Source organism: Podarcis bocagei, assembly GCF_964188305.1.
Source record: "Podarcis bocagei genome assembly, chromosome: 3".
NCBI lineage: Eukaryota > Metazoa > Chordata > Lepidosauria > Squamata > Lacertidae > Podarcis > Podarcis bocagei.
In genome coordinates this window covers 83,214,310-83,239,497 of record NC_138127.1, presented here as the reverse complement: position 1 = coordinate 83,239,497, position 25,188 = coordinate 83,214,310, and the positions used below count along the sequence as shown (strand labels likewise).

The window sequence follows — 25,188 nt, the reverse complement described above, 5'->3', positions numbered from 1 at the left end:
GTACTAGATTCTGGCTCCTGTAACGTCAATACTAAATCATCTGCAAAAGCTTTCAATTTGTACTGTTTAGCTCCGACCTGTATACCTTTGATCAAACGATCCCTCTGAACTTCTGGTTTACAAGATGCCATTCTTCTAGTTGTCAGGAAGCTCTTGCTTTTTCCACGCTCTGGTTTCTTAATCCAAGTACTTTAGCTTGCTTCTGTATGCAGACAGAGCCATTGTGTATTGTAAAGGATGCTCCTTACATCAGAATGGCATGATTTGCTAGTATGCCATGTTGAGAAACATCACACTTCAGTATCTTTGTTCTTTTTATAAGGACACACACAGATGTATAACATTTGCTTCACAAGCTTATTGAGATGTGTATATTTTTCACGAACAGATTCAAAGTTTGAGGAGCTTCAAGTAAAATACAACAAAGAAACAGAAGAAAGGAGGAGGTTGGAAGCTGAACTGAAGAGCATGAAGTGTCAAGTAATGGTATGAAACTAGGCTTAGAATGCTGTTAACACAAAGAATTGGTTCAGAATAGGAAAGGTGGAGTTTCTCAACCAAAAGATAGCTAAACAAAATAGTGAAGCAGCCCACAGTTGACTTTCAGATTGCAAAACTGTCATACAGGTTGAAGAATGATGAATGGGTAGAGGTTTTGATTCTCCTCATAAAAAACAGTATGCTAGAGAGTGACCTCTGTTGTTTGTTCCAGCTCTCAGTAGTCAATTCTTTTTCTCTGAAGAATCTTCTGTATTGAGGCCAGTCCAATTAGGTAAGCATTTTTCCCCTCTCTTCTTTTGTTTTTAAAAGAAAACAATCCCCTCGCATCCTGAAAGTACTATAAGTCGCAGAGAAATTGCCCGGCAACAGGCTTCCTCCTCTGTGTTCTCATGGCAACAAGAGAAAACGCCAAGCCGGCCTTTATCCAGTAGTCAAGAAACTCCTGTGAGCAGCGGGTCAATGCCATCGCATTTTCCTTGGGAATCTGGGACAACTCCTAGTCACAAAGACTGGAGATCGGCAAAGAAAGAGTTCACCAGCAGCGTCTCAGACAGTTGCAAGGACTCTTCATTCACTGACAAGATGAAAATCCAGAACCAAGGTATCTCGCAAATATCATAACAAACTTGAACTCGTTCTTGAACTTTGCAGTTAGTCTCCTGCAACACAATGCAACTGATGTCCTTGCAATGCTGGCACTACAGTGGCATAGTAGTGCTCATTCCAGATTGCAAATGCTTGCATCAGTGATGGAGAACCTGTGGGCCTCCAGATGTTGGATTCCATTAGCCCTGCCACGAGTTGGGTATGATGGGAGTTGGAGTCCAACTATATCTGGGGATCTACAGGTTCTGCATCCCTGAGTTACATGCTTGCCCAAGAACAGGACATTAAAAGGTGTCCTGCAAACATCATCATCATCATCATCATCATTATTCTATCTAGAGAACTCCAAAGAATTTAAGTATTTCCCCTCCCCATTTTATTATAAATATCAATACATTACAAAACAATATACAGTGGTACCTCGGGTTAAGTACTTAATTCGTTCCGGAAGTCCGTTCTTAACCTGAAACTGTTCTTAACCTGAAGCACCACTTTAGCTAATGGGGCCTCCCGCTGCTGCCGCGCCACTGGAGCACGATTTCTGTTCTCATCCTGAAGCAAAGTTCTTAACCCGAGGTACTATTTCTGGGTTAGCGGAGTCTGTAACCTGAAGCATATGTAACCTGAAGCATATGTAACCTGAGGTACCACTGTATACTTAACATTACCTTACATATATTACATACAAAACATAGAACACATACCTGATCTTCACCTCCCCTTCTACCTACCTACCAACCAACCAAGATGCGAACATACTGTGATTATTGACTTCCAGCCAGTCTCACTGTGTAATTTTGTCACTCATTAAATCTATGCACATTTCATAGTTTATTTTGTTTTTCTTTTGTAATAATTACATCTTTTCTCTCGTCTAACTTCTCTGTTTATTAGATTTATTTATATATCTGTCAGGACATTCGTATTTTCTATATAAATTTTGAGATAGTCTTTAAATATTGACCAATCTTTATTGACTCTTTGTATGGTGTTTCCTCTTAATCTCCCAGATAATTTGCAAGCTGTGAGTACTCCATCATTTTTACTAACTAGTCAATTTTTGTGGGAATGCTATTGCTGTTCCAATTTTTGGCTATTAGAATCCTAGCTGCGGTGGTCATGTATATAAATATGGGTCGGGCAGTTTTTGTAATTTCTCATGGCATAATACCAAGTAAAAGAGCTTCAGGTTTTTTGTTAATGGAGAATTTAAACATTTTTTAAAATTTCATTGTAAATAACCTCCCAAAATTCTCTTATTTTCTTGCACTCCCACCACATGTGGATAAATGTTCCTAGTCCTTCTTTACACCTCCAAGACATATTTGTATTATTTTTATATATCTTTCCCAATTTGACCGGGGTTAAGTGCCACCTGTATTGCATTTTCATTATATTTTCTCTTAAATTACAACATAAAAGTGAACCTAATATCTTTTTTCCCATAATCATTCCCAATCACTCATAGCTATATTATGCCAGAATTTAAGTATGATTTTTTAAGAGGGTTTCACGGCAGATGTGTTTACAAAGCTAAGCTAACAATGCATTTTACAAACTCGTATGCAGAGATGATTTCGATATCTCCCTGTAGAGAAGCAAGCAAACTCTGTCCAAGGTATATGAAGCAACACTATATTATTCACACTTTTGTGTATATGCAGAGTTAAGATCCAGGATTCAAGAACTGGAACGTAACCTGCAGATTCAAACACAGGATTTGAAATCAACCACGGCTAAACTTCAGGAAACTAAGCTGCAGCTGGAACATATAAAAATGGAGTTGACAGAAAAAGATAAAGCTCTGAACAAGAGTAGAAACGAAGTAACTAGAATTAACGCACAACTTGACCAGACCACGAATCAGGTAAGGTGCTTTCTTAAATCTTAGACTTTTTAAGAGGCATTTCCTACATGCATGCACAATGCTCACTGAATACTTTTGTGGATCTGATATTGGAGAGACATTCATATAATCTTAGAATCATAGAATCATAGAGTTGGAAGAGACCACAAGGGCCATTGAGTCCAACCCCCTGCCAAGCAGGAAACACCATCAGAGTACTCCTGACATATGGTTGTCAAGCCTCTGCTTAAAGACCTACAAAGAAGGAGACTCCACCACACTCCTTGGCAGCAAATTCCACTGTCGAACAGCTCTTACTGTCAGGAAGTTCTTCCTAATGTTTAGGTGGAATCTTCTTTCTTGTAGTTTGGATCCATTGCTCCGTGTCCGCTTCTCTGGAGCAGCAGAAAACAACCTTTCTCCCTCCTCTATGTGACATCCTTTTATATATTTGAACATGGCTATCATATCACTCCTTAACCTCCTCTTCTCCAGGCTAAACAGGCCCAGCTCCCTTAGCCGTTCCTCATAAGGCATCATTTCCAGGCCTTTTACCATTTTGGTTGCCCTCCTCTGGACACGTTCCAGTTTGTCAGTGTCCTTCTTGAACTGTGGTGCCCAGAACTGGATATCTGCTGAAGCAATGCTTTTCAGTGGACCTCGGTACTGGTTGTTGTGGAGCAGAACCATGGAACCACCCTCCCGACATTGCCTATGCAAGCCTGATGTGGTGGAATTCAACTTTGTTGTCCAGTCTACCATCTAATTAATCTAGTTTGCTGCCTAATATGATTTTAAATTTGGGATTGACTGGCCAACTCTCTCTCTCTCTCTCTCTCTCTCTCTCTCTCTCTCTCTCTCTCTCTCTCCCCAACCAACCAAAAAATAAAATAAAATCCTGGCCCTAATTTTAAGTCTTCCATTATGCCATATACTGAAATAAGTTATGGCTATATCTATTGAGTTGTTGTCTTTGCTAGTAAGAACTAGGAAAAAAGCATTTTAACATCAGCAATCCTACCTGAGCAGGTGAAACGTAGTCTTTCCCATTGCTCTGTGAGGGTGACAGCTTCCTTACCTCATGCTTCACAATTATTCATCTATAAACCATTCATTCTTATTTGTTTTATTCTAAGATACTCTACTGGTTTCCCCCCTTCCGGCTATAATTTAATTCAGTTCATATTAGTTCCAGATACGTCTAACCCTTGTGATATTTAAATTACTCATTTTGTAGCATACTGCATCCGAAGAAAAGGTGAAAAGGCTTTCAGAGGAGCTGAACTGCCAGAGACAAAATTTTGAAAGAGCCCAGCACTCTTTGCAACAGAAAATGAAAGAGAAGGAGAAAGAGTACCAGGAGGTAAAGCCAGGGAAGGGGGAAATTTTCACAAGTGAAAAGGGGGGTTGGGGGAGCCCATGGGTCCCTGGAAGGATCCTGCTAATGTTCAGTCCTGCATCGCACTTCCATCAGCCCACATCCACAGGAGAACAGCCTTACTTACAGCTGTGGCGTTTGTCCTCCTAGGTGTGTGACATCATACTGGGTCATAAAGAAAGGGTTAACTAAGTGTGAAATGATTAACCAATAGGAACCCAAGGGGAGGAGCTGAATTAGAGTTGTTAAGAAGTCAATCTGGAGTTAGAGAAGGGAGAGGGAGGATAAGTCTGTGGGTTGGGCTAGTTTGATGTGAGAGAGAGAATTTGTTAAGAGGAGTCAGTTAAACAGTTGGGATAATCAGTTAGAAGGTATTAGGAAGGTATAGGCCGGTAAAGAAACTAAGGTTAAGAAACTGACAAGAAAAATTATCTGAAACCATAAACTTGTTAATGCATATAAAATAAACTTGTTTATTTGGTTTAATGTTAACAACTGTCTGGACTCAGTGTGTACCCGAGAGAAACGGGTTGGTGGCAGCGGGGAAGCGAGCACAGTGGTGGCACAGGGATCAATAGACTGTCAAACGTCCGGGGACCCTGTGTGATCGCCACCACAGCACAATCCATTTTCATGTCTGCTCAGAAGTAAAGCCCCATTCAGTTGAGTGGGAGTTACTCCCAGGCTGTGTGCACATAAGACTGCAGCTTTTGTAGTGAACATAACTTCTAATGTACTTTGCACAGTTGCAAAGGAAATTGCTTACACAAAGGTCTGGCCAAATTGGTTTAGAAAAATCTTTCCTTTTCTCCTTTGGTAAGGAAAATAAAATGTTTGGGGTTGTTGCTTGATCCTTGGGATGGGATGGGAGACAAAAGGGCGTAATCCAGAGAAGTTGGCATGCAGTGGTGGTCTTCACACATATCACTGGCAATGAACGGAAGCAAGTTCACCGGCTTGTTTCTTGATTTCTTGGGCATCTTTCGAAATACGAGGACCATCAAGGTTTAAAGAAGATTTGCATTTCTTTTAAGAATGAAGACCAGCAGTAAATTAGAAATATATATTCCCATTTCAGTCCATGGAAAAAATGCTTCTTTTTACCTTCTAAATAAGTGCATAGGATTGCAGCTTTAATCTGCCCTGCTCCTTAATATTTCTTTCATTCCAGCCCCAGATTTCCTGCCACAAGTTGCATACCAGCAGATACATTTGATTTCTCTCCTACGTCCTCCAACGTTGCCTACTTAGGCTAGGATCCGCACATCTACTTACGCTAACATGCAGGATGTGCAATTTCAGTGGAGTTTTTGCCTTTCCCCCTTTTTTTCCTTTGAACTCCTAACCTTCATGCCATGTCACAAGCTGCTTTTGAAACTCTTCTGGTTTCCAAAGCAATTTGCCATAGGAGGGCAGCTGTTCAAGAAAAACTAAGTCTCTAAAGCCCCACTGGGCTGATGGTACTAGTTTTACAGGCCATAGATGCGATTCAGTGAATTGCATATGCAATTGAATCCTTCCCACCCTTCTTGTCAACGAAATCATTATGAAAAAGACTGAAGTGGAACAGTAGAAAATATCTATATATTCCAATTTCCTCATTGTTCCCTTCTTCGTAAAAGGCTCACCAGCAAAAAGACATGCAGGTCTTCAGGGTGCATAGCAACTGAGAAGTTTCACCCATTATTTTTTTTCTTTTCCTTCACCACCTGAGATCAGGTCAGGAATATCTGACAATTTACCACTTTCCTGGTTTATAATCATTTTGGTTTTCCCCAACGCCGCTATTTTAGGAAGCGTCTCTCCAGCTCAATCAGGTGAAAACGAAATTGCAAGGGGAACTGCATCAAGCCAAGAACAACTACAATCTTCTTCAAGCAGAACTCGAGAAAGTAGGTACTTTTTAAACATGACTGGTAAGGGGGAGGGATCCTAGAGCTTTATAGAGTCGGATGGGATCTTGGAGGTGATCTTGTGCAGCTCCCTCAGCACAAGAATCTTTCAAGTCAATGACATTTTTTAAAATAAAAAAACAAAACAAAATCATCCAGCCACTGCTGAAATAACTCTCGTAAGGGACAGCTCACCATATCCTGAGGCTGTTTGGTTCACCAAGAGCTCTTTAATTAATTAATTATTTTTAATTTAGTATTTTTATTACATTTATATATCCCACTTTTTCTCCAGGGAGCTCAAGGTGGCGCGCATATCACCTTCTGTATTTTTTCCTCACAGCACCCCTGTGAGGTAGGCTAGGCTGAGAGATAGTGAGTGGCCTGAGGTCACCCAATGAGCTTTATGGCCAAGTGGGGATTTGAACCCTGGTCTCCCAGGTCCTGGGTACTAGACCACCCTGGCTCTCTTAATACTGAGCAGAAATCTGCCTTGGTTCTAGGCCTGCTCTCTGAAGCAACAAGTCAGTTCTGTCTTCTGTCTTCTCCCCTTAGCCTTCTCCAGGCTCAACAAACGTGGCTCTTTCAAATGTTCCTTATAGGTTTCTAGACCCCCTCATCATTCCAGTCACTGACCTCTAAAAATATGCTTCTAAGTGGCCTCTTCTGTGAGCTGCACTGAGAATATTTCTGTATCTTTTAATGTCACACGTGGCTGCAAAGTAAAACTTGCCATCTTTCCCCCTTTAGACCAAGTCTGCAAAGCAGCAATTGGAAAAAAAGGTTGATGATTTTTCACAGAAGTTGAGTCGAGCGGACCAGGCTGCTCAGGCAATGCAGCTGAAGGAAAGCGAACTGAAAAAAGCCTGTGAGGTAAACAGAATTACAGGAATAATTGCATATTTACGACCCATGGCCTGGTGTCGCTGAGGTGAATCCCACTTGCCCTTTCAGTTCTGGCAAAGAAGAGATATATTTAGGAGCAGGACACTGCATGACCCAACCAACTGCACAGTTAACAATATCACTGTGACCTGGCCCAGAGCAGTCAAAATGGCTGCCAGCCGCGATCTGCAAGCCAGAGAGAGCGCAAGTGTTAGTGGCGAGAGATAATGGAGGTTTTTGCCTTATGATCGTGTATTGACCATCAGCCGATATATATTTGAACTTGCAATCTGCAGTGAAGGGCCTGGTTAGGTGAAGTGTACTGTTCCTGCAAAGTTGAAATTATTTAGCCACTCCCACTGTAGCCCCGTGAAACACAGCCCACAGTTTTCTGTAGGAATCCCCTCCAAATCTCTGGAGAGACTTTTCAAAAGGTGGCATCCAGGAGACTTTTGTGGTATCTTCTGCCCTCGTTACTGGTGCATTCAGCCAAACGAGGCAAGCTGCAGATCCGTCTGGAAACGCCTGTGACTGCTTCCCATCCAGTGAAATGCAGCAGACTCGATTGCTGCTGCTGAGCCTCTGGTCCACGCAATGGCCAGGCTCCCAGACTGGCTGAGGTTTTGCTAGACCCCCGGCTACCTAAACTGTTATTGGGGAGGGGGCGGTGACACTGCAGGGCCCCATCATTAATAAGAGGCTCCTGCAAACGTTAACGGAATCTACAGCTCCTTGCACCTGTCATCTCAAAAGAGTGATATGCATAGCTGTCAACTTTTCCTTTTTCTTGCAAGGAATCCTATTCGGAATCAGGGAAATTCCCTTTAAAAAAGGGAAACGTTGACAGTTATGGTGATGTGCCTGCTGGTAGCATCACTGGGAGAACTGGGATGTGGGAGGAGAAAAGCCAAGCCGGGGGGGGGGGGGTGGCAGGGAATAAAAAAGTATCTTGTTGCTTCCTTGCGCACAGTTTGATTCTGAAGGCCAGAGCTCGTGTCTTCTGTCAAAGTCCCGTGAGCTTATTGGTCCGGCCCCTAATGATAATCACACAGGATGCAAAGCCCCGTTGCTCTCTGCATCCGTTTAAGCCACTTGACCGTGATCGTATTCCAGCAGCGCTTTTTAAATCGCCGGCTAATGGTCCTTAGGCTTGTGCTTAAAACTGTTAAGGAGCCTTTAACTGCAGGATGCTCATTATGCGCTGCGCATCCCCCCCCCCCCCAAAAAAAGTCAGAAAAACCCTGAGCTTTTGCATTTGGGCACTTGTGTGGGAAACGTTGGCGCTGCAGTTTGCCTCTTCCCTTTCTTATGGGAGCTGAGTGGGGGTTGCGGCACGGGGCGTGCGGGGAGGACGGGCGATGAGCAGAAGCAACAACAAGTTTAATCTTGCTCTCGGGCTGATTTGCTTAAATAGCTGGAAATACAGACCTGCTTTGCCAGCAAATTTCCAGCTTATGCTTCCCATCCTGGTTGTCCCTTCTCTTAAATTTGGCTTTGGTGCGTTTGGTGCCCATCTGCTAGTAGTAACTAGATGGATAATTGAGGGCTCGAGACCAACAAAGCCCTGCCAATGCCATCTGTTATCTTAGCGGCTCAGGAGTGGGCGGTATGTGTTTGTACGTGCCATTTTCTTTAGGAACTGGCTTTTCATTTTTGCTTCCCAAGAGAGAGTGAGTTATGATGACAGGGGCCAGTTCTTTTTTTTCTTCTAGTGCTTTCAAGGTTCAGTGCAGAGTGCTCCAAATTGTTTCACACTCCTTCCTGGGGAAGAGTTTAGATGCAAGGCGATTGTGTGTTTAGGATCTACTGTGCAGGAGGGCGGCTAGCTTTTGATTTATCTATCCGCGAGATACCTGCTTTCTGCAGAAAAGACCTGGCCCCGAAGCCTCCATGAGTTCTAACCCTGTCTCTGATAGCAGTTTTAACTCAGAGACCTTTGGCTGCAGACTTTCCCTCTTCCATTAAGCACTAAAGGGGCCGTGATTGGGTTGTGGTTCTCTGATACTCCCCCCGCCCCTCTTTTTGACCTGCAAAACCCCCTTGTCCTGGCATAATTTATAACAGGCTAGAGGTTTCCTTACTTAGCATATGCCACTTGGCAGCTGCTTAGAGTGCACTGCCTGTCAGCTGTAGCCTGCCAGTGTGATAATATTTCTGCTGCCGTTCTCTTGGTGTATAAGAAATGATAGGGCAGTTGTCAACCGATAACTCACGCTTGATGGAGGAGAAGGTTGTTTGCGTTTGTGGAAAAGTGTGGTGGAATTGGGCTACCAGACCAAACATGGCTTCTTTCTGGAAGCCCTCTAAGCCAGAAAGTACATAGCATAAAATGCTTTTTTTGTTTCCCACAGCTGAATTGCTCAGATGTGTGCAGAACATGTCAGGAAGTCTTCATTCTCTTTTGCATCTTTTTTATCTACTTAGTTCAGACAGGGAGAGGGTAAAGGTAAAGGTAAAGGGACCCCTGACAATTAAGTCCAGTCGCGAACGACTCTGGGGTTGCGGCTCATCTCGCTTTAAAGGCTGAGGGAGCCGGCGTTTGTCCGCTTCCACAGACAGTTTTTCCGGGTCATGTGCCAGCGTGACTAAGCCGCTTCTGGCAAAACCAGAGCAGCACACGGAAACGCCGTTCACCTTCCCGCTGGAGCGGTACCTATTTATCTACTTGCACTTTGATGTTCTCACCCCATCTTGGGATTTGAACTGCCAACCTTTCAATCAGCAAGCCCAAGCTGCACAGTGGTTTAATCCACAGGGAGAAGCCTTATATTTCAGTGAATACTGTCTTGAACTATTTGTAAAATTATGGTCCCGATGTTGTGCAGTTGACTTTGTATTATATCTGTAACACATTTTTGTGGGTTTTTTCCCCTTCTAAAATAAGCCACATTGAGGACTATAAACCTTTAAATGATTCTAAGCACGTTTCAGGGTACTCTCCTCTTTTTTTGGAATACACTGAGGGACATCATTGCATCTGGCAGACATTAGTTGGGATTTACATTTAGAATGGGTGTTTCTTAAGCAGCTAGTGTAGCTTCAAGTTCCTTTCGCATTTTAGAGACTTTAGCCCTACAGACCACCTTGATACAGTCCAGAGCATATAGACCATGTCTGGACTGGTAAGGCTTTCTCCAATAATTATTTACTTATTATTTAAATAATTTTGTACTGCTTTGTATGTAAAAAAACAAACAAAAAATTCCTCAAAGCGCTCCACAACCTAACTTAAAGCATCAAATGAAGCATTGCAAAAGCATCAACATAAAACCTTACAGATGAAGGTCAAATACAAAATAATGCATTTCAGCCAATGTATTATCAGGAAAAGAAAACATTTTCTTAAATACAAAAAATACAGGAAGATATCAAATACAAAAATACAGTAAAACTCCACTAAACAGCATCATTGGCAACTAAACGAAATAACTGGAATAGAAGCTGTGCCTACACTCCTAACCACCCCTCACACGGTGGGAACCTCTCCAAAATGCACCCTTAGCAGTCCTCCTAGTCTCACTCATGCATTCCCACCAGGAACACAGATAACAAAGCTAATTCCCAGCCAACCTTTTATTACAAAGCAAACATCTGGTCTACAAAAATACATAGCAGCATTAAGCATAATTGACAACCAGCTCATTCACCCACCTCAGACTAAGGCCATATATATAGTATATAAAGAGCAACATTTCCACCCTCCTTCCTGTCTCTCTCCAATGCAAGGTTCAGTTCAGTCTCTCACGCTGAGAGACTGTATTAAGCAGCTCTGAAATGCACAAGTGCAGGAGAATCGAGACAGTTGCTCGGGGCGGCAAAAATGCAGTTCTAGCTACTGCCCAATAATAATACACCACACACTTCCTCCTACCGGGTAATGCATTCAACAGTTCAAAATTAAAGGGGTTGGCGCCCTCACGGCGATCCCTAAAGGCCTTCATTTCAGCAGCCCTCTTATCTTGGTCTGTGGGCTGGGAGGCAAGTCAATTAGCCACAGCCGTTTCCACTCTTCTCCTGATGATGGGACTGTGTGGGCCAGACAACCTGAAAAGGTATAGCCGGCTAGATAATTGCAATGTTCCTACATGTAAAGTGCCTGAATTATATGTTTGGGCTTGGATGGTAGGCTATACATCCAGAAAGAAAAGAAAGTATGGTTTAAGGTCACTGTTGTGCCTGGAATCACATTGGAGACTTCATCTCCCTTGATATTTTCCCTAGCAAAGCCTTCTCAGCAGTTGTTTTTGTTTTATTTCTTACTGGACCCCCTATTTGCAATTTAAAAGTTCCCTGCAAGCAGTGGCTATACTTTAGCAAGCTGGAGTTGTCTATGCACTCTCTCTTCCCTTTCTCAGCACACTGATCCTACTTCCATTATGTCTGAAAGCAAGGAACTGTGGTTTGAAGGTCAGCTTATTAACCAGGATCTTAAACGATGGGTAGTAAACCGACATTAAACCACAGTCCCCCATTTTGGGCATAATGGGGGAAGTGTGGTTTAAGCTTCTGAGAATAGTACGAAAGGAAGGGATTGGCTACCCAAGATTGCTGAGCAAGGGGAGAAGACCCGCTGCTAGTTCCTGGCTTGGTAAACTATGGTTTAGCAAACTCGGAATGTATGTCTCAGCTGGCCCAGTGAGTCAAAGAACCTTAGTCAAAGGTAGCCAATTCTTTAACTGTCACTTGTTTAATTCTTGCTGTCCAAGGAAACAAAGAAGCAAAATGGCCTCCTTCACTGCCAGTCGGCTCAACAGTTGCAAGAAATTAGTCAGTTAAAAGAAGAGCTCTGTGTAACCAAACGACTTCTGCAGCAGAGTCAAAACATCATTGAAGATATGAAAAGTGAGTCACCATTTTTTTTTAAGGTTTCCTCCCCATTCCAAACCTTATTCTGTGTTTTGAGGTCCCTCTGTATAGCATATACTGAGTTAAATCTTGTTTAGCATGTTGTAAGCAGCTTGGGCGACCATTGTAGTTTTCGATAACTGGACAAAATATAGCAATAATAATAATAGTAATAGTAATAATTTTTTTAATTTATATCCCGCCCTCCCCAGCCAAAGCCGGGCTCAGAGCGGCTAACAACAATAAAAGTAACACAGTTTACATAAAATCACAATCAATTAATTGAAATGCATTCTAAAGTCAATTCATTCTAAAATCAATTCAAAATCAAATTAATGGCTACCATTGGGCTAGAGTTCTATGCAATATGCATTATGTTTTGCAGTGTACAGGGAAAAAGATAAGATCCAGGTGTGTCTGTGTAAACATTAAGTTACCAGATGAGAACAAGTGGGATAATATAGATAAATTAAACGAATAACACTAATAAAGAAAATAAAGGAATCTTACTTTTTGTAAATTAAATACTTCCCCTTTTCTTTCAATCACTTGGATTGCAGATAAAAATTGCTCTCTGGAAAAAGAGTTAAAACTACTTGAAGAGAATTTGAGCAAACAAGAGAATCCTCTCACTTTGGAGAAAATGAAACTTGCTGTTTCTGAATTGGAAAACCAACAAGATTCTCTCCAGCAGCTTCTGAAGCACAAAGAAAACACCATTAAAGAGCTCAGTGTAAAACTGGAGGATCTGGAAACTTTGCAGAAAGTTCTTACAGAGTGTGAAGGACTTAAAAAAGAGGTTGAGCTTCTTTCCCAGTGGAAAAAAGAAAGTGGGCAACTCATAAATGAACTTGTTTTAGAAAAAGAAGATTTGATGAGTAAGATTTGCAGCCTGGAAAGGGCCTTAATGACCGAACAACTTAAAAGTAATGAGAGAGTAAAAGCTTTAGAAGGTATGAATGAAAACCTTTGTGTGGAGATTAGAAATCTCAAAGATATGGTGGAAGACAAAACAGCAGAGCTAGAAGCAGAAAGAAAAGCCCACAATGACCTTCAGGATAAAACAGCAGCATCTGAGGAAAAACACAGGAAAGAGAGAGAGAACAATTCGCTGAAATTATCTGAGTTCACCAAACAAGTGGATGTTCTACAGAAAAGACTGGAGACGGTAGCAGAAGAAATGTTGGAAAAGGACAGGTGTATAGCCTCTTTGGAAACATCCTTAGCTTCCCACGTGCAGTTAAAATCCAGCTTCCAGAAACAATGTGAGGAGTTGGTCCGAGCCAGAGATGAGACAGAAAGAAAACTGGCTGCAGCAGAGCAAAGGCATAAAGATTTTGCTAGGGAGAAGGAAAAGCGCATAAGTGAGTTGGAAGCGGCTGTTTCCGAAAAGCAGGACTTGGTCACTAAGACTTTTACGGCTCTCGAGGAGAAAAACAAGACATTGCAAGCACTGATCGCAGAATCGAATAGGCAGCAAGCAGAGATTCTGGATTTAAGAAGCAGTAACTCTTTCCTTGAGGATACAGTGCAGCGCCTGAAAGTTACGCCTCAAACAGTTAGCCACAAGGAACCAGATTTGTTGGCACCAATATCCTTAAATAAAAAGCTAATTGAAGGAGTTAGTGATGAAAATCTCGGCTTTAAGATTGATATCAGTGCCATGAAGCAAAGAAATCTAGACTTAATGCAGACAAGCTTCCATCTGCCCAGAAGCCAGAAGGAGAGGGAGGAAAGCCTCTTGGAGCTGTCAGAAAGGCCTAGAGAGAAAAGCTTGTTGCTGTCTAAAGCCGAAGAAGAATCAAAAAGGAAATGTGGATCAGTGGAAGCAGAGGATAAGAACTTAGAATGTCCTTTAAGGGAGCAAGCATGCCATTCTGAAGTGGAGAAAGCCACATTTGAAGAGCGAGAGAAGCAGCTCATGAACGAACACGAGGAGCTGAAGTGTAAGGTCATGACCTTGGAGAAGAAAAATAACACTCTGCTTCAGCAGCTTGAAAAAATGCAGGCAGTACCTGAAGAAACGGAGATTCTAGGACAGGAAAGGGCAGCACTTCATAAAATGCAGCATCATAACGCTGTGTTGCTGCAGGAGAACGAGGAACTTGTCAAGGTACTGGAAATAAGGGACGAACGTGCAGCTGGTGGCTTTACTGTGGAGAAGACTTCACTGGGACAGCTGAGAGGATCTGCGGAAGAAAAGGAGGAGGAACTGAATAAATATCAGGTTCAGCTAGAGCTGCTTCATATGGACCTTGAGGATAGAGAGGCCTCAGTAGAGAACTATGCTGATCAACTAAAGCAGCTGGAGAGTGCTCTGAGAGCTATGGAAATAAAACTGGAAGAAAACGAAACGGAGAGAGAGAGGCTGAACCACGAATTGCAAGCTCTTAAAGATGTGGAAAATCCACATTTAGAGCTTACAGAAGGGGAAGGGAACGACCAATCAGCAGCCCATTTCAATGCTGTTTCCAAGGACAACTTTAGCGGACAGATAGGTGCCAAGTGTTCGTCAGTTCCTCATGATCTGACGCCCAGCCAAAGTGATTATGTCCGATTAGTAGCCTCCCTGCACATGACAATGAGCAAGCTCAATGAGTTGGAGAAGATGTTCGAACACCTGCAGATTGAAAAGTCAACATTAGCATCGCAGCTGAAAGACTCTCAATTGAAATGCATCGCAGGCGCAATGGCAGAAGAGCTCATCGGCAGAATTAATAATGTAACAGAAGAGAGCGCTGCTTTTTCTGGTGGCTTAATAGATCACAGTAAAATAGCAGCCCAATCTGATATTGAGCAAGTGCCCTTAATAGCTCTGGAATGCTGTGATGGACTTGACTGCAAAGGTTTGAAGCCATCCAGCAAAGAAATTAAAATGCACTTTGACGGGGTCAAGGAAAAAATCTTCTCTTTGACAAATGAATATAGCAGCTTGCAAGAGCAGCACTCGGGTATGGCCTACAAAATATCAGAGCTGCAAAGCTATATTGACATGCTCAAGGAAGAAAATGCTGCACTATCAACCAGCCTCGACCAAGTCACAAATTCTTCCTTCACAACGCAGGTAACCCCTCTTCTAATGAATGAAGAATTTCATTCGGATGGAAAGTTCCCCATGAGATTTCCTTCTTGCAGCAAAATCTCGTGTACAAGTTCAACTCTTATGGAATCTGATATCGACTCTGATCAGTACAGACCGTCAAATGAAATAAGTGACCTAGATAGTAACAAACAAGCTGATCTAGAAAGTACCCCTGAGGAACACGGACATTTTCTTTCAGAAGGGAATGACAGTGACACATGGGCCTGTATTATGAAGAAGAGGCATGCCATGCCTGAAAGATATCATTTAAAAAAGAGAGTCGAATACCTTCTACGTGAGGCTTATGAGAAGTCCTTCAGGATGCTTGAAGAATCATTTGAGTCGCATAAAAATCTTGAAGATGAAGAGATCCAAAAGATCCAAGAGCTGCTCCTTTCTGTAAGGAAGGAAGTTGATGGTCTCCAAAAGCAAAATATATCGGAAAGCAAACAGTGGCAACAAAAACTTAATGATGTGGTCTTGCAGGTGGCATCTAAATTGCCAGCCGAGAAGAAACATCCTGATCTGTTGCCTCAGGAACTAGAGGAACCACTGCAAGGCCTTGATTTAGGTTCTCAGTCTCTGCTTTGTGTTGACACTGAACACGTAAGTGTGCCTAATTTCTTATCATGCAGTTTTGCATGTATGTTCAATAGATTACCCATGTGTACTGTTTTGGGAGGGAAGGGAGGAAGTCTCTAGACTGGGAGCAAAGGCTGTTTAAAAAGCACAGCGGCTAACTTCAGATGTTTTGTTGGACTTCAAATCCCATCATCCCATCATCCCTGACCCTTGGCCACATTGGCTGGGGCTGATGGGAGTTGTAGTTTAACAACATTTGAAGGGCACCCTGTTTTAAAATTTCTTTCTTTCACACACGCACCCAATTTGAAACTATTTTGATAACTTTGAAATGCTGTAGTTCTTATGCTAAGAAATAGTGTGAATCAAGGTACGTAAAGATTTGGTTTTGTATATAATTTCTGAAAGAAGAGCTCATAACTTACTCATTTTTAAAGCCTCAATTTATGGCCATTATTGCCATTTAAATTCTGTCCCTCCCTGGCTCCAGTCAAGTAATATGCTCAGAGAGGGAAAAAGAGTATGCTTGATAGCAAAAAAGCAATCTTGTTGAGTATGCCAAGGTTGCTAAATATTAGTATTTCAGTTCCAGGTTCTTTCATATACAGTAGTACCTCGGGTTACAGACGTTTCAGGTTACAGACTCCGCTAACCCAGAAATAGTACCTCGGGTTAAGAACTTTGCTTCAGGATGAGAACAGAAATCGTGCTCCGGTGGTGCGGCGGCAGCAGGAGGCCCCATTAGCTAAAGTGGTGCTTCAGGTTAAGAACAGTTTCAGGTTAAGAATGGACCTCTGGAACAAATTAAGTACTTAACCCAAGGTACCACTGTATTAAATCCAGCAACAACAGCTATGTGTGATTATTGCTAGGTAAAGGCACCCCTGACCATTAGGTCCAGTCGTGGCCGACTCTGGGGTTGCGGCACTCATCTCGCTTTATTGGCCGAGGGAGCCGGCGTACAGCTTCCGGGTCATGTGACCAGCATGACTAAGCCGCTTCTGGCGAACCAGAGCAGCACACAGAAACGCTGTTTACCTTCCCGCCAGAGCAGTACCTGTTTATCTACTTGCACTTTGATGTGCTTTCGAACTGCTAGGTTGGCAGGAGCAGGGACCGGGCAACGGGAGCTCACCTTGTTGCGGGAATTTGAACCGTCAACCTTCTGATCGGCAAGTCCCAGGCTCTGTGGTTTAACCCAAAGCGCCACCCGCGTCCCAATTTCAGGTTAAGAATGGACCTCTGGAACGAATTAAGTATTTAACCCGTGGTACCACTGTATTAAATCCAGCAACAACAGCTACGTGTGATTATTGCTACAGAGGGCCAATTTATGTAATAGGGAATGACATCAGTAGGTGGGAAGAGCCTGCTTTGATGAAATGTTACATAAGAGATGAGGTGTCTTCAAGCATTCTGAAAATGTGAGCACCAAGTTGTGTAGCCAGTGGGGCCCACATGCAAGTCCTGCCCCCAATGTCATCATGTGCTCTGCCCCCACCTGCCCAAACTCCCCAGCCTTCCCTGTGTTGGACTAGGAAGGTCTGTGCTGCAATTACGTTTGCATTTCTCTGAAAGTGAGTAGAGCTCTCCACACAATCAGAGCACCCTGCAGAAAACAATTTTCCCGGGTGATCAACAGGAGTGCCCATATTAGAATATTAAAGTGTGTTCTTTACCTACCAAAACATTACATATCGGTTCCCATTTTATTCGGCAGAGGTCATTGGCATTGTTTTTGAAGATGTGTTTATTATTTTTTTGCCACCCTGGACTCCTTTGGGGAGGAAGTATCACAGTTAAATGTAAATATATAAAAGAATAAATATATCAATTTGATAAAAGTGACTTATTAATTAAAATGACTCTCTTTTTTCCATCTACTTCTAGCAAGTCCAGATTCCCAGTAAGCGAGCAATTGATCCCTTGGGTCAACTGGAACTGTATGGCATGTCTAGTGAAAGCACAACATTTGAAGTTGAAAATAGTAAAATATCAGCAAGGGCAGGTGAAGCAAATAGAACAGAAGATGAAGAATCTATTTGCCAAGCAATCGGCATGAAATTTAGAGAAAGTGGCCTTCTGGACTTAGATACAGAATCCAGAAATGCAACAGATATATCCATAAGTTCTCCAAACTATCCTCCTGAGTTATCGTTTCTTCCTTCTCAAAACACTGATGCGATGTCTGTGAACACCTTGGAAAGCCAAAGGGCCCCTGAAAAGCCTCGTCTAGAAGAAGAGCAGACATGTAATAAAATCTCCAAGCCCTTCCCTGATGTGGAGGAAAGCAGTAAAAGAACTGATATTCTACTAATGGAGATCCAAAACCTAAAGTCAGGCCTGGATTCAAAGGACAAAGAGCTGGCTGCCGAGAGAACTGCTTGTGCAGAGTTGGACAAAACAGTTGTAGCACTTGAAAAAGAAAAAGGAGACTTAAATGAGTCACTTAAGTCTGTTACTTTTGATAACCAACAGTTGTCTTATAGCCTTATGGCTCTTGGAATAGAACTTGAGAAGGTAAAATCTGATATGGAAATGTACAAGGCAAGACTGTCCAATACAACAGAGACTCTGGAAGATTTGGAAATGGACAAGGCCGACTGGACTGAGAGGCTTCTTGAAACTGAAAATGAGCTGAGGAGGATAAGATCTGAGAAAGCAAATATTGAGAACCATGCCTTATCCATGGAGACCGACATCGAGGAGCTTCAGTTAAAGAACGAGCACTTGGAAAAAGAAAACGAAAATAAACTGAAAAGCATTTTTGGCCTTCAAGAGCAGCTTCATATACTCGTCACTGAGAGAAACCAATTTAGTCAAGATCTGAGTGCTTTGTTGAAGGATAAAGAAGAATTGGATCAAATGTGCCAGAAAATGCAAGAGACTATCAAAGAACTTGAGTCAAGTAAAGGGGATTCTGCTGAATTTATCAGGATATTGGAAGCCGAAGCTAATACTCAGGCAAAATTGCTTCAGGCCGCGAAGGCCGATGCTCATCAGTTATCAACAGAAAAGGACAGACTTCTGCTGCAGTTACAGAATCTGGATCAGGTGATGAGGGCTCTTGTGTTAGAAAAAGAGGCAGCGCAAAGCCAAATAGAGCATCTGAATGAGGAAAAAGAAGTGAGCCTTAGGGAATATGAAACTTTACACAGCAAGTTAAGTATCTCTGAAATGGAATATGCCAAGATATCAAAGTCTCTGGAAGGGTCGCTAATAGAAAAGGGTGAACTTGCAACTAGGCTGAACTCAGCACAGGAGGAGTTGTCTCAGCTGCGTCGGGGCATCGAAAAGCTCAAAACAAAAATAGAATCCGACGAAAAGAAAAGGTGTCACCTTGTGGGGAAACTGAAAGAAAGCGAACGGAAAGCTGACTCCCTTGCAGACAGAATTGAGAATCTCGAAAGAGAATTGCAGATGTCGGAGGACAATTTGGAAGATGCAATTCTTCGGGCAGAGACAGCTAAAGCAGAGACAGAAACAGCCACTGCGGAGATAGAAATGATGCGTGCGACTTTGCAAAGCTTGGAATGTGAGGTGAATGCCTTAAAGTTAGAAAAAGGATCTCTAGAGAGAGAGCTGAAAGAAAATCAGGATAAAGTATATGATTTAGAAGGTCTTAATTCCATGCTTGTGAAGCAGCTGGAAGAAAGGGAGAAGGAGAATGTGCAAATTAGAGGTGAATTTGAAAACGCACTGGTGTCGATGGAATCCCAGTTGAAACTGGCCCGTGAAGAAGTTAAACTTTCTCATTGGGAAGAAGAGAATTTCAAGACAAAAGAACAGGATCTGATTGATGAAGTTGCTAGTGTCAAAGAAGAGAATGGACGGTTGGCTCATCATCTACAGGAAGCCAAAAACAAACATTCTGAAATGGAGCATTTACTAAAGGTCCTCGTCCAGCAATTCCAAGACCTCATACAAAAGCTGGATGACAGCGATCCTTTTCTGGAGCAGTTGCCAAAAAATGAAACTCAGTCTAGTCTTGAGGCTACAGAGGTGGAGTTGGAAGCTGCAACTTCTGAAAAACCTGCCTTCCTTCAAAAGGTACAGCATATTGTTGACATCATGGGTAGAATATCTTGTAAGTTAATAGGTTCCTTCTGAAATTAAAGGCTGATTTGGGTTTTTTTTTTAATATTGGGGGAGTTTTATAGAATTTGCATGTAGAGATTAAATACATTTTAGGTAAAGGTACCCCTGCCCGTACGGGCCAGTCGTGTCCGACTCTAGGGTTGTGCGCCCATCTCATTTAAGAGGCCGGGGGCCAGCGCTGTCCGGAGACACTTCCGGGTCACGTGGCCAGCGTGACGAAGCTGCTCTGGCAAGCCAGCACCAGCGCAGCACACAGAAACGCCGTTTACCTTCCCGCTAGAAAGCGGTACCTATTTATCTACTTGCACCTAGGGGTGCTTTCGAACTGCTAGGTGGGCAGGAGCTGGGACCGAAAGACGGGAGCTCACCCCACCGCGGGGATTTGAACCGCCGACCATGCGATTGGCAAGCCCTAGGCGCTGAGGTTTTACCCACAGCGCCACCCGCATCCCTAAAATACATTTTAGCTGACGCCAAATAACAAAGTAAGATTGAGTGACTGCAGATGTGGTTCTCAAAATCCACTTTATTTGAAGAAGACAAGCTGATATTTAAGTTTATAGTTCTATTGCAATCATAACTGTAAAGTAAGTTATCTGTAAGTATAACATGATATACAGTATGTGGAGCAGGCATAGGCAAACTCGGCCCTCCAGATGTTTTTGGCCTACAACTCCCATGATCCCTAGCTAACAGGACCAGTGGTCAGGAATGATGGGAATTGTAGTCCAAAAACATCTGGAGGGCTGAGTTTGCCTATGCCTGATGTAGAGCATAATCTTATGGATGTTTTCTCAGAAATAGTACTCAGTATTCAGTGGGACTTACTCCTAGGTAAGTGTGCATAGGATAGTAGCCCATGTCTGTTACTATGCTACTTACAGCGTACATAGTAAAGAGTTGCTGTGATGTGCAACACAGCAGCAGTGTTTGCATATTACGGTAAACCGTAGTAATGCTTTACTGCGAACACACAGAAATCTTCCCTTTTACCCATCTCATCTAGATGGCAGGAAGAACAAACCATGATCCCTGGCTTAGTGTTATGTCCGAACTAAGGATTGTGGTTTGTTTCATTCCGAACAAACCGAGGTTTGCTCAAATGGGAGGATTGCATTGGGAGCCTTCTGCATGCTTGCAGTGAACTATTAACTGCATGTGCCAACTGGGCTCTGCTTTTGGATCTCTGGCATAGACAGTTAGGGCCTGTCTGGTGCAAACCAAAAGACATCAGTAGATGTTTGTATCGTTTTATGGAATTCATTAGATGCTCTAGTTAACAGGTCCTGTTAAGAAATGGCATAGTTGCCCCAACAGTGTGGGTGTTATGGAAGGAATGGAGAACATCAATGCACTTTAAAGGTAAAGGGTAAAGGGACCCCTGACCATTAGGTCCAGTCGTGACTGACTCTGGGGTTGCGGCACTCATCTCGCTTTATTGGCCGAGGGAGCCGGCGTACAGCTTCCGGGTCATGTGGCCAGCATGACTAAGCCGCTTCTGGCGAACTAGAGCAGCGCATGGAAGCGCCGTTTACCTTCCCGCCAGAGCGGTACCTATTTATCTACTTGCACTTTGACGTGCTTTCGAACTGCTAGGTTGGTCCATGCACTTTACTTTGAACTAATGAGAAGTCCTCTTTTGCATTTGGCTGGGTAATTATTTCTTTTGCAGCAATAATTGCATGAATGTTTACCGGTTTATTTTTATTTTGTTTTGCAGGCAAATAACCACCAGAAAATAGTGCAACTCAAGACAGAATTTGATTCTTTCCATCATAGATTTCAGCATTGGCTGAAAGCCTACACAGAACTAAAGCAGGAGAAAAAGGTGATGGTGAAGCAGATTCATGAACTTGAGATTCAACTGAAGAAGATGGATCCAGGTATGTAGCGCAGGCATCCTGCAGGCAGGCCTCCTCCCTCAACCCCGCCTGGCAACAGCAGAGAGGAGGTCCCCACCTCTCATTTTTCATATGAAGCTTCTGGCAATTTCTTAGCAGTTAGGTACAGTGGTGCCCCGCAAGACGAATGCCTCGCAAGACGGAAAACTCGCTAGACGAAAGAGTTTTCCGTTTTGGAGGTGCTTCGCAAAACGAATTTCCTATGGGCTTGCTTCGCAAGACGAAAATGTCTTGCGAGTACCTGCGGGTTTTTTCCCCTTTCCCCCCCTTTTTCTAAGCCGCTAAGCCGCTTATCAGCTGATCCGATAAGCCGCTAAAAGCCGCTAATAGTGCTAATCCGCTAATCCATCAATGGGCTTGCTTCGCAAGACAAAAAAACCGCTAGACGAAGAGAATCACAGAACGGATTCTTTTCGTCTTGCGAGGCACCACTGTAGTTGCTAAAATATTTCAACTCATCATTTGGTGCAGATGGCCCACAGCATGCATGGCCCACAAATTACATCTTTTAAAATACAAATTAAAGCAATTATAGCATTCTCTGAAAAACCACATTGGAAACCGTCAGAGAAACTAAAGACAGGGAATGAAATAGACACCCAGTGGGTGGGAGTTTCACAACATTGGTGCCACTGCAGAAAAGGCCATGCTCCAGGAGGACTGAGGAAGATCTTTAGGTCTTAAGATGAACTACATATCTAAAGGAGTCGATAGTGTTTGGTGTCCACTGCTGCTGAAATGGTCTTTACAATATTTTCAGGGAAAGTATATTGAAAGTCTCTGTTGCTAAGCCTTCATTTATTAATGCCTGTTCTTGCATTGCATAGGTTCTGATAGGAATGCCACTGCAGAAGAGATAAGGTTGGAGCTGGAAGAACTGAAGGAACTGGTTGAAGAGAAAACTGCAGAAGCAGATCAAAACCTGGATAAGTACTGTACTCTGATAATTGATTATGATAAATTAGAGGAAGAAAACGAGATGCTAAAGACACAAGTCTCTCTTCTGAACACTCGGCTCAAACAGTCATCAGACTCTTCCAGTTCCCCTCTACAAAGTCCAGGAAGCCAAACAAAAATCACTAATGGGCTGCTTGTGGAAAAGGCCTTATCTGAAGATGTTACTAAGATTCCTGTGAGGAGGCAAAGGTGTCATGAAAACCGAAGCAATGGTGAAAGTGCTACATCTCCTTTTCCAGAGGCTGCCTCAAAACAAACTAAAAGAAGAACCACATTTCAACAGCACAGCCCAAAAGTGTCCCTAGAAAATGCAGAATTTGAGTCAGATGGTTCCACAGAGGTGGGAGGCAAAGGTAATCACTTTCACAACAGTATTGATGTTTGTTTAATAACATTCCTGTTATAGCTTGATACAGAGGGACAATAGAGGTATCTGAATCTATCCCCCTATGTTTGCCCTTTACCATTTTGTATTCTCAATATGACCAGTGGAATAAAATTTAAGGCTGCCATTACAGCGCATAAGGGTGTAAAATTCTGCATGTAAAGTGATCATCTTCTTTGGCAATCACTCATAGCCAAGTAAGATTGTCTTCCATGAACATGGTCTTAACACAGTGAGTCTGTAAGTGACTGTGGAAGCCAATTCTGGATCCACACATCCTTCCACAGTAGGGACACAGGTTTCCGGATGGGAGTTGATTATGGTGAGGGTTTGCCAAAGGTGCCTTCCTCTTAGCACGTTTCCCCCTTTCAACTTGAGTTCAAGTGTCTTCAAAGCCCATGACAGCTTTGGTAATGGCTGTTCTCCACTTGTAGCGCTCACAGGCCAGTGTTTCCCAATTGTCGGTGTTTATACTACATTTTTAGAGATTTGTCTTTAAACCTCTTGCGTTGACCACTAGCATTGCATTTTCCATTTTTAAGTTCGGAATGGAGTAGTTGCTTTGGAAGATGTTGATCAGGCATCTGAACAACATGACCAGTCCAACAAAGTTGATGTTGAAGAATTGCTTTGACACTGGCGATCTTTGCTTCTCCCAGTACACTGGCATTAGTTCACCTGTCTTCCCAAGTGATGTGTAGAATTTTTCAGAGAAACAGTGGATGGAATCTTTCGAGGAGTTGGAGATGGCGTTTGTAGTGATGAGAAAGTCGTCTAACGCTATTGCCAAACCTTTACAACCGCAGAAGTGTAATATACCCAAACAAACGGTTGCCTGCAAACTGCTTTTTCCTGCGATCCCTGTAATGGGAGATGTTCACGTGGAAGGCTTTTCCCCAATCAACATTCTCAGAAAAGGCTCAGCTGGATTTAGGATTGTTGCCAACAACAAGAGTGAGGGCAGCAAGATACAGTGGCCGCATTCTGGTGAGGCCAAGAGAGGCCTTTGTGGCCATTGGAGCTGCAGCTTGCAAACCACTTAACCGCTGATGAAATTGCTAAGGATATCATGGGACTACTCAAGGACGCAAGTCCGTGGGCTCAGTTCCATGAATGCTTGACTCCTTAATAGCCTTGGGGTCAGTGGCCTCACATTATGCAGATACTAACTAGCAAAAGGAAACCATTATCTTTCAAGCCGAAAGCACCCACCTGGGAGACTGCAGAAACACTTTACCTGTAGTACTTGAAATGAAAATAAGTATATGTTCCTGTTGTAAGGATTTGTGTCAGGGAAGGGCTGTGGATCAATGGTAGATCATCCGCTTAGCATGCAGTAGATCCAGGTTCAGTCCTTGGTGTTTCCAGGTAGATCTAGGAGCATCTCCTGTGTGAACCCTTGAAGATCCACTGACAGTTCACAGCTAGGTGGACCAATGGTCTGACTGTAGAAGGGAACTTCCTATATGGCTCAGTTGGTTAGAGCATGGTGCTGATAATGCCAAGACTGCAGGTTCGATCCCCGTAGGGAACAGCTGCATATTCCTGCACTGCCGGGGGTTGGACTAGATTATCCTCAGGGTCCCATCCAGCTCTACAGTTCTATGAGAAACCTAATTGACAAACAACACACCTCTGTAAAACCTTGCATAGTCTTCAGATGCTGCAGGGCCGGAATGCATACTGTATAGCAACAAACTACCATTGCTATTATTTATTTCTTCTTTTGGGTATCTTACCCATCCTTCAGCACGTTGCAACAATATAAAAACACAAGATTAAAATCAATTTATACAATTTACAGTCAGAAGAATAAGGTAGTATATGGGGCCTAACTTGTTTAGGGATTTAAACACTACAGTGGTACCTTGGGTTAAGAACTTAATTCTTTCCGAAGGTCCGTTCTTAACCTGAAACTGTTCTTAACCTGAGGTACCACTTTAGCTAATGGGGCCTCCAGCTGCTGCCGCGCCGTCGCCGTACGATTTCTGTTCTCATCCTGAAGTAAAGTTCTTAACCCGAGGTACTATTTCTGGGTTAGTGGACTCTGTAACCTGAAGCGTCTGTAACCCGAGGTACCACTGTAATATGAGCACCTTGAATTGGACCCAAAAAGCGAGCTGGCAACCGTTTTTAAACAGTTGGTTGTTGTTTTCCTTTTTATTTCTTTTTTGTTTTTCTTCCTGTCATAGTTTTTAAAATGTAACAAACAATGATCACCACGCACTTT

The 25,188-nt window shown here is 42.9% G+C and overlaps 1 protein-coding gene across 2 annotated transcripts in view; it reads left to right on the top strand.

Annotated features, from left to right (window-relative positions):
• Nucleotides 1-25,188, top strand: part of CENPF (centromere protein F) — a 37,267-nt gene that overhangs the window by 8,593 nt on the left and 3,486 nt on the right. For both annotated transcript variants that reach the window (XM_081185940.1, XM_081185939.1), the window contains exons 5-15: nucleotides 389-486; nucleotides 811-1,102; nucleotides 2,772-2,974; nucleotides 4,191-4,316; nucleotides 6,125-6,223; nucleotides 6,974-7,096; nucleotides 11,815-11,950; nucleotides 12,514-15,641; nucleotides 17,508-19,667; nucleotides 21,436-21,598; nucleotides 22,444-22,926. In XM_081185940.1, the coding sequence (XP_081042066.1) occupies nucleotides 389-486; nucleotides 811-1,102; nucleotides 2,772-2,974; nucleotides 4,191-4,316; nucleotides 6,125-6,223; nucleotides 6,974-7,096; nucleotides 11,815-11,950; nucleotides 12,514-15,641; nucleotides 17,508-19,667; nucleotides 21,436-21,598; nucleotides 22,444-22,926 (7,011 nt within the window). The remainder of the gene's footprint in view (nucleotides 1-388; nucleotides 487-810; nucleotides 1,103-2,771; nucleotides 2,975-4,190; nucleotides 4,317-6,124; nucleotides 6,224-6,973; nucleotides 7,097-11,814; nucleotides 11,951-12,513; nucleotides 15,642-17,507; nucleotides 19,668-21,435; nucleotides 21,599-22,443; nucleotides 22,927-25,188) is intronic.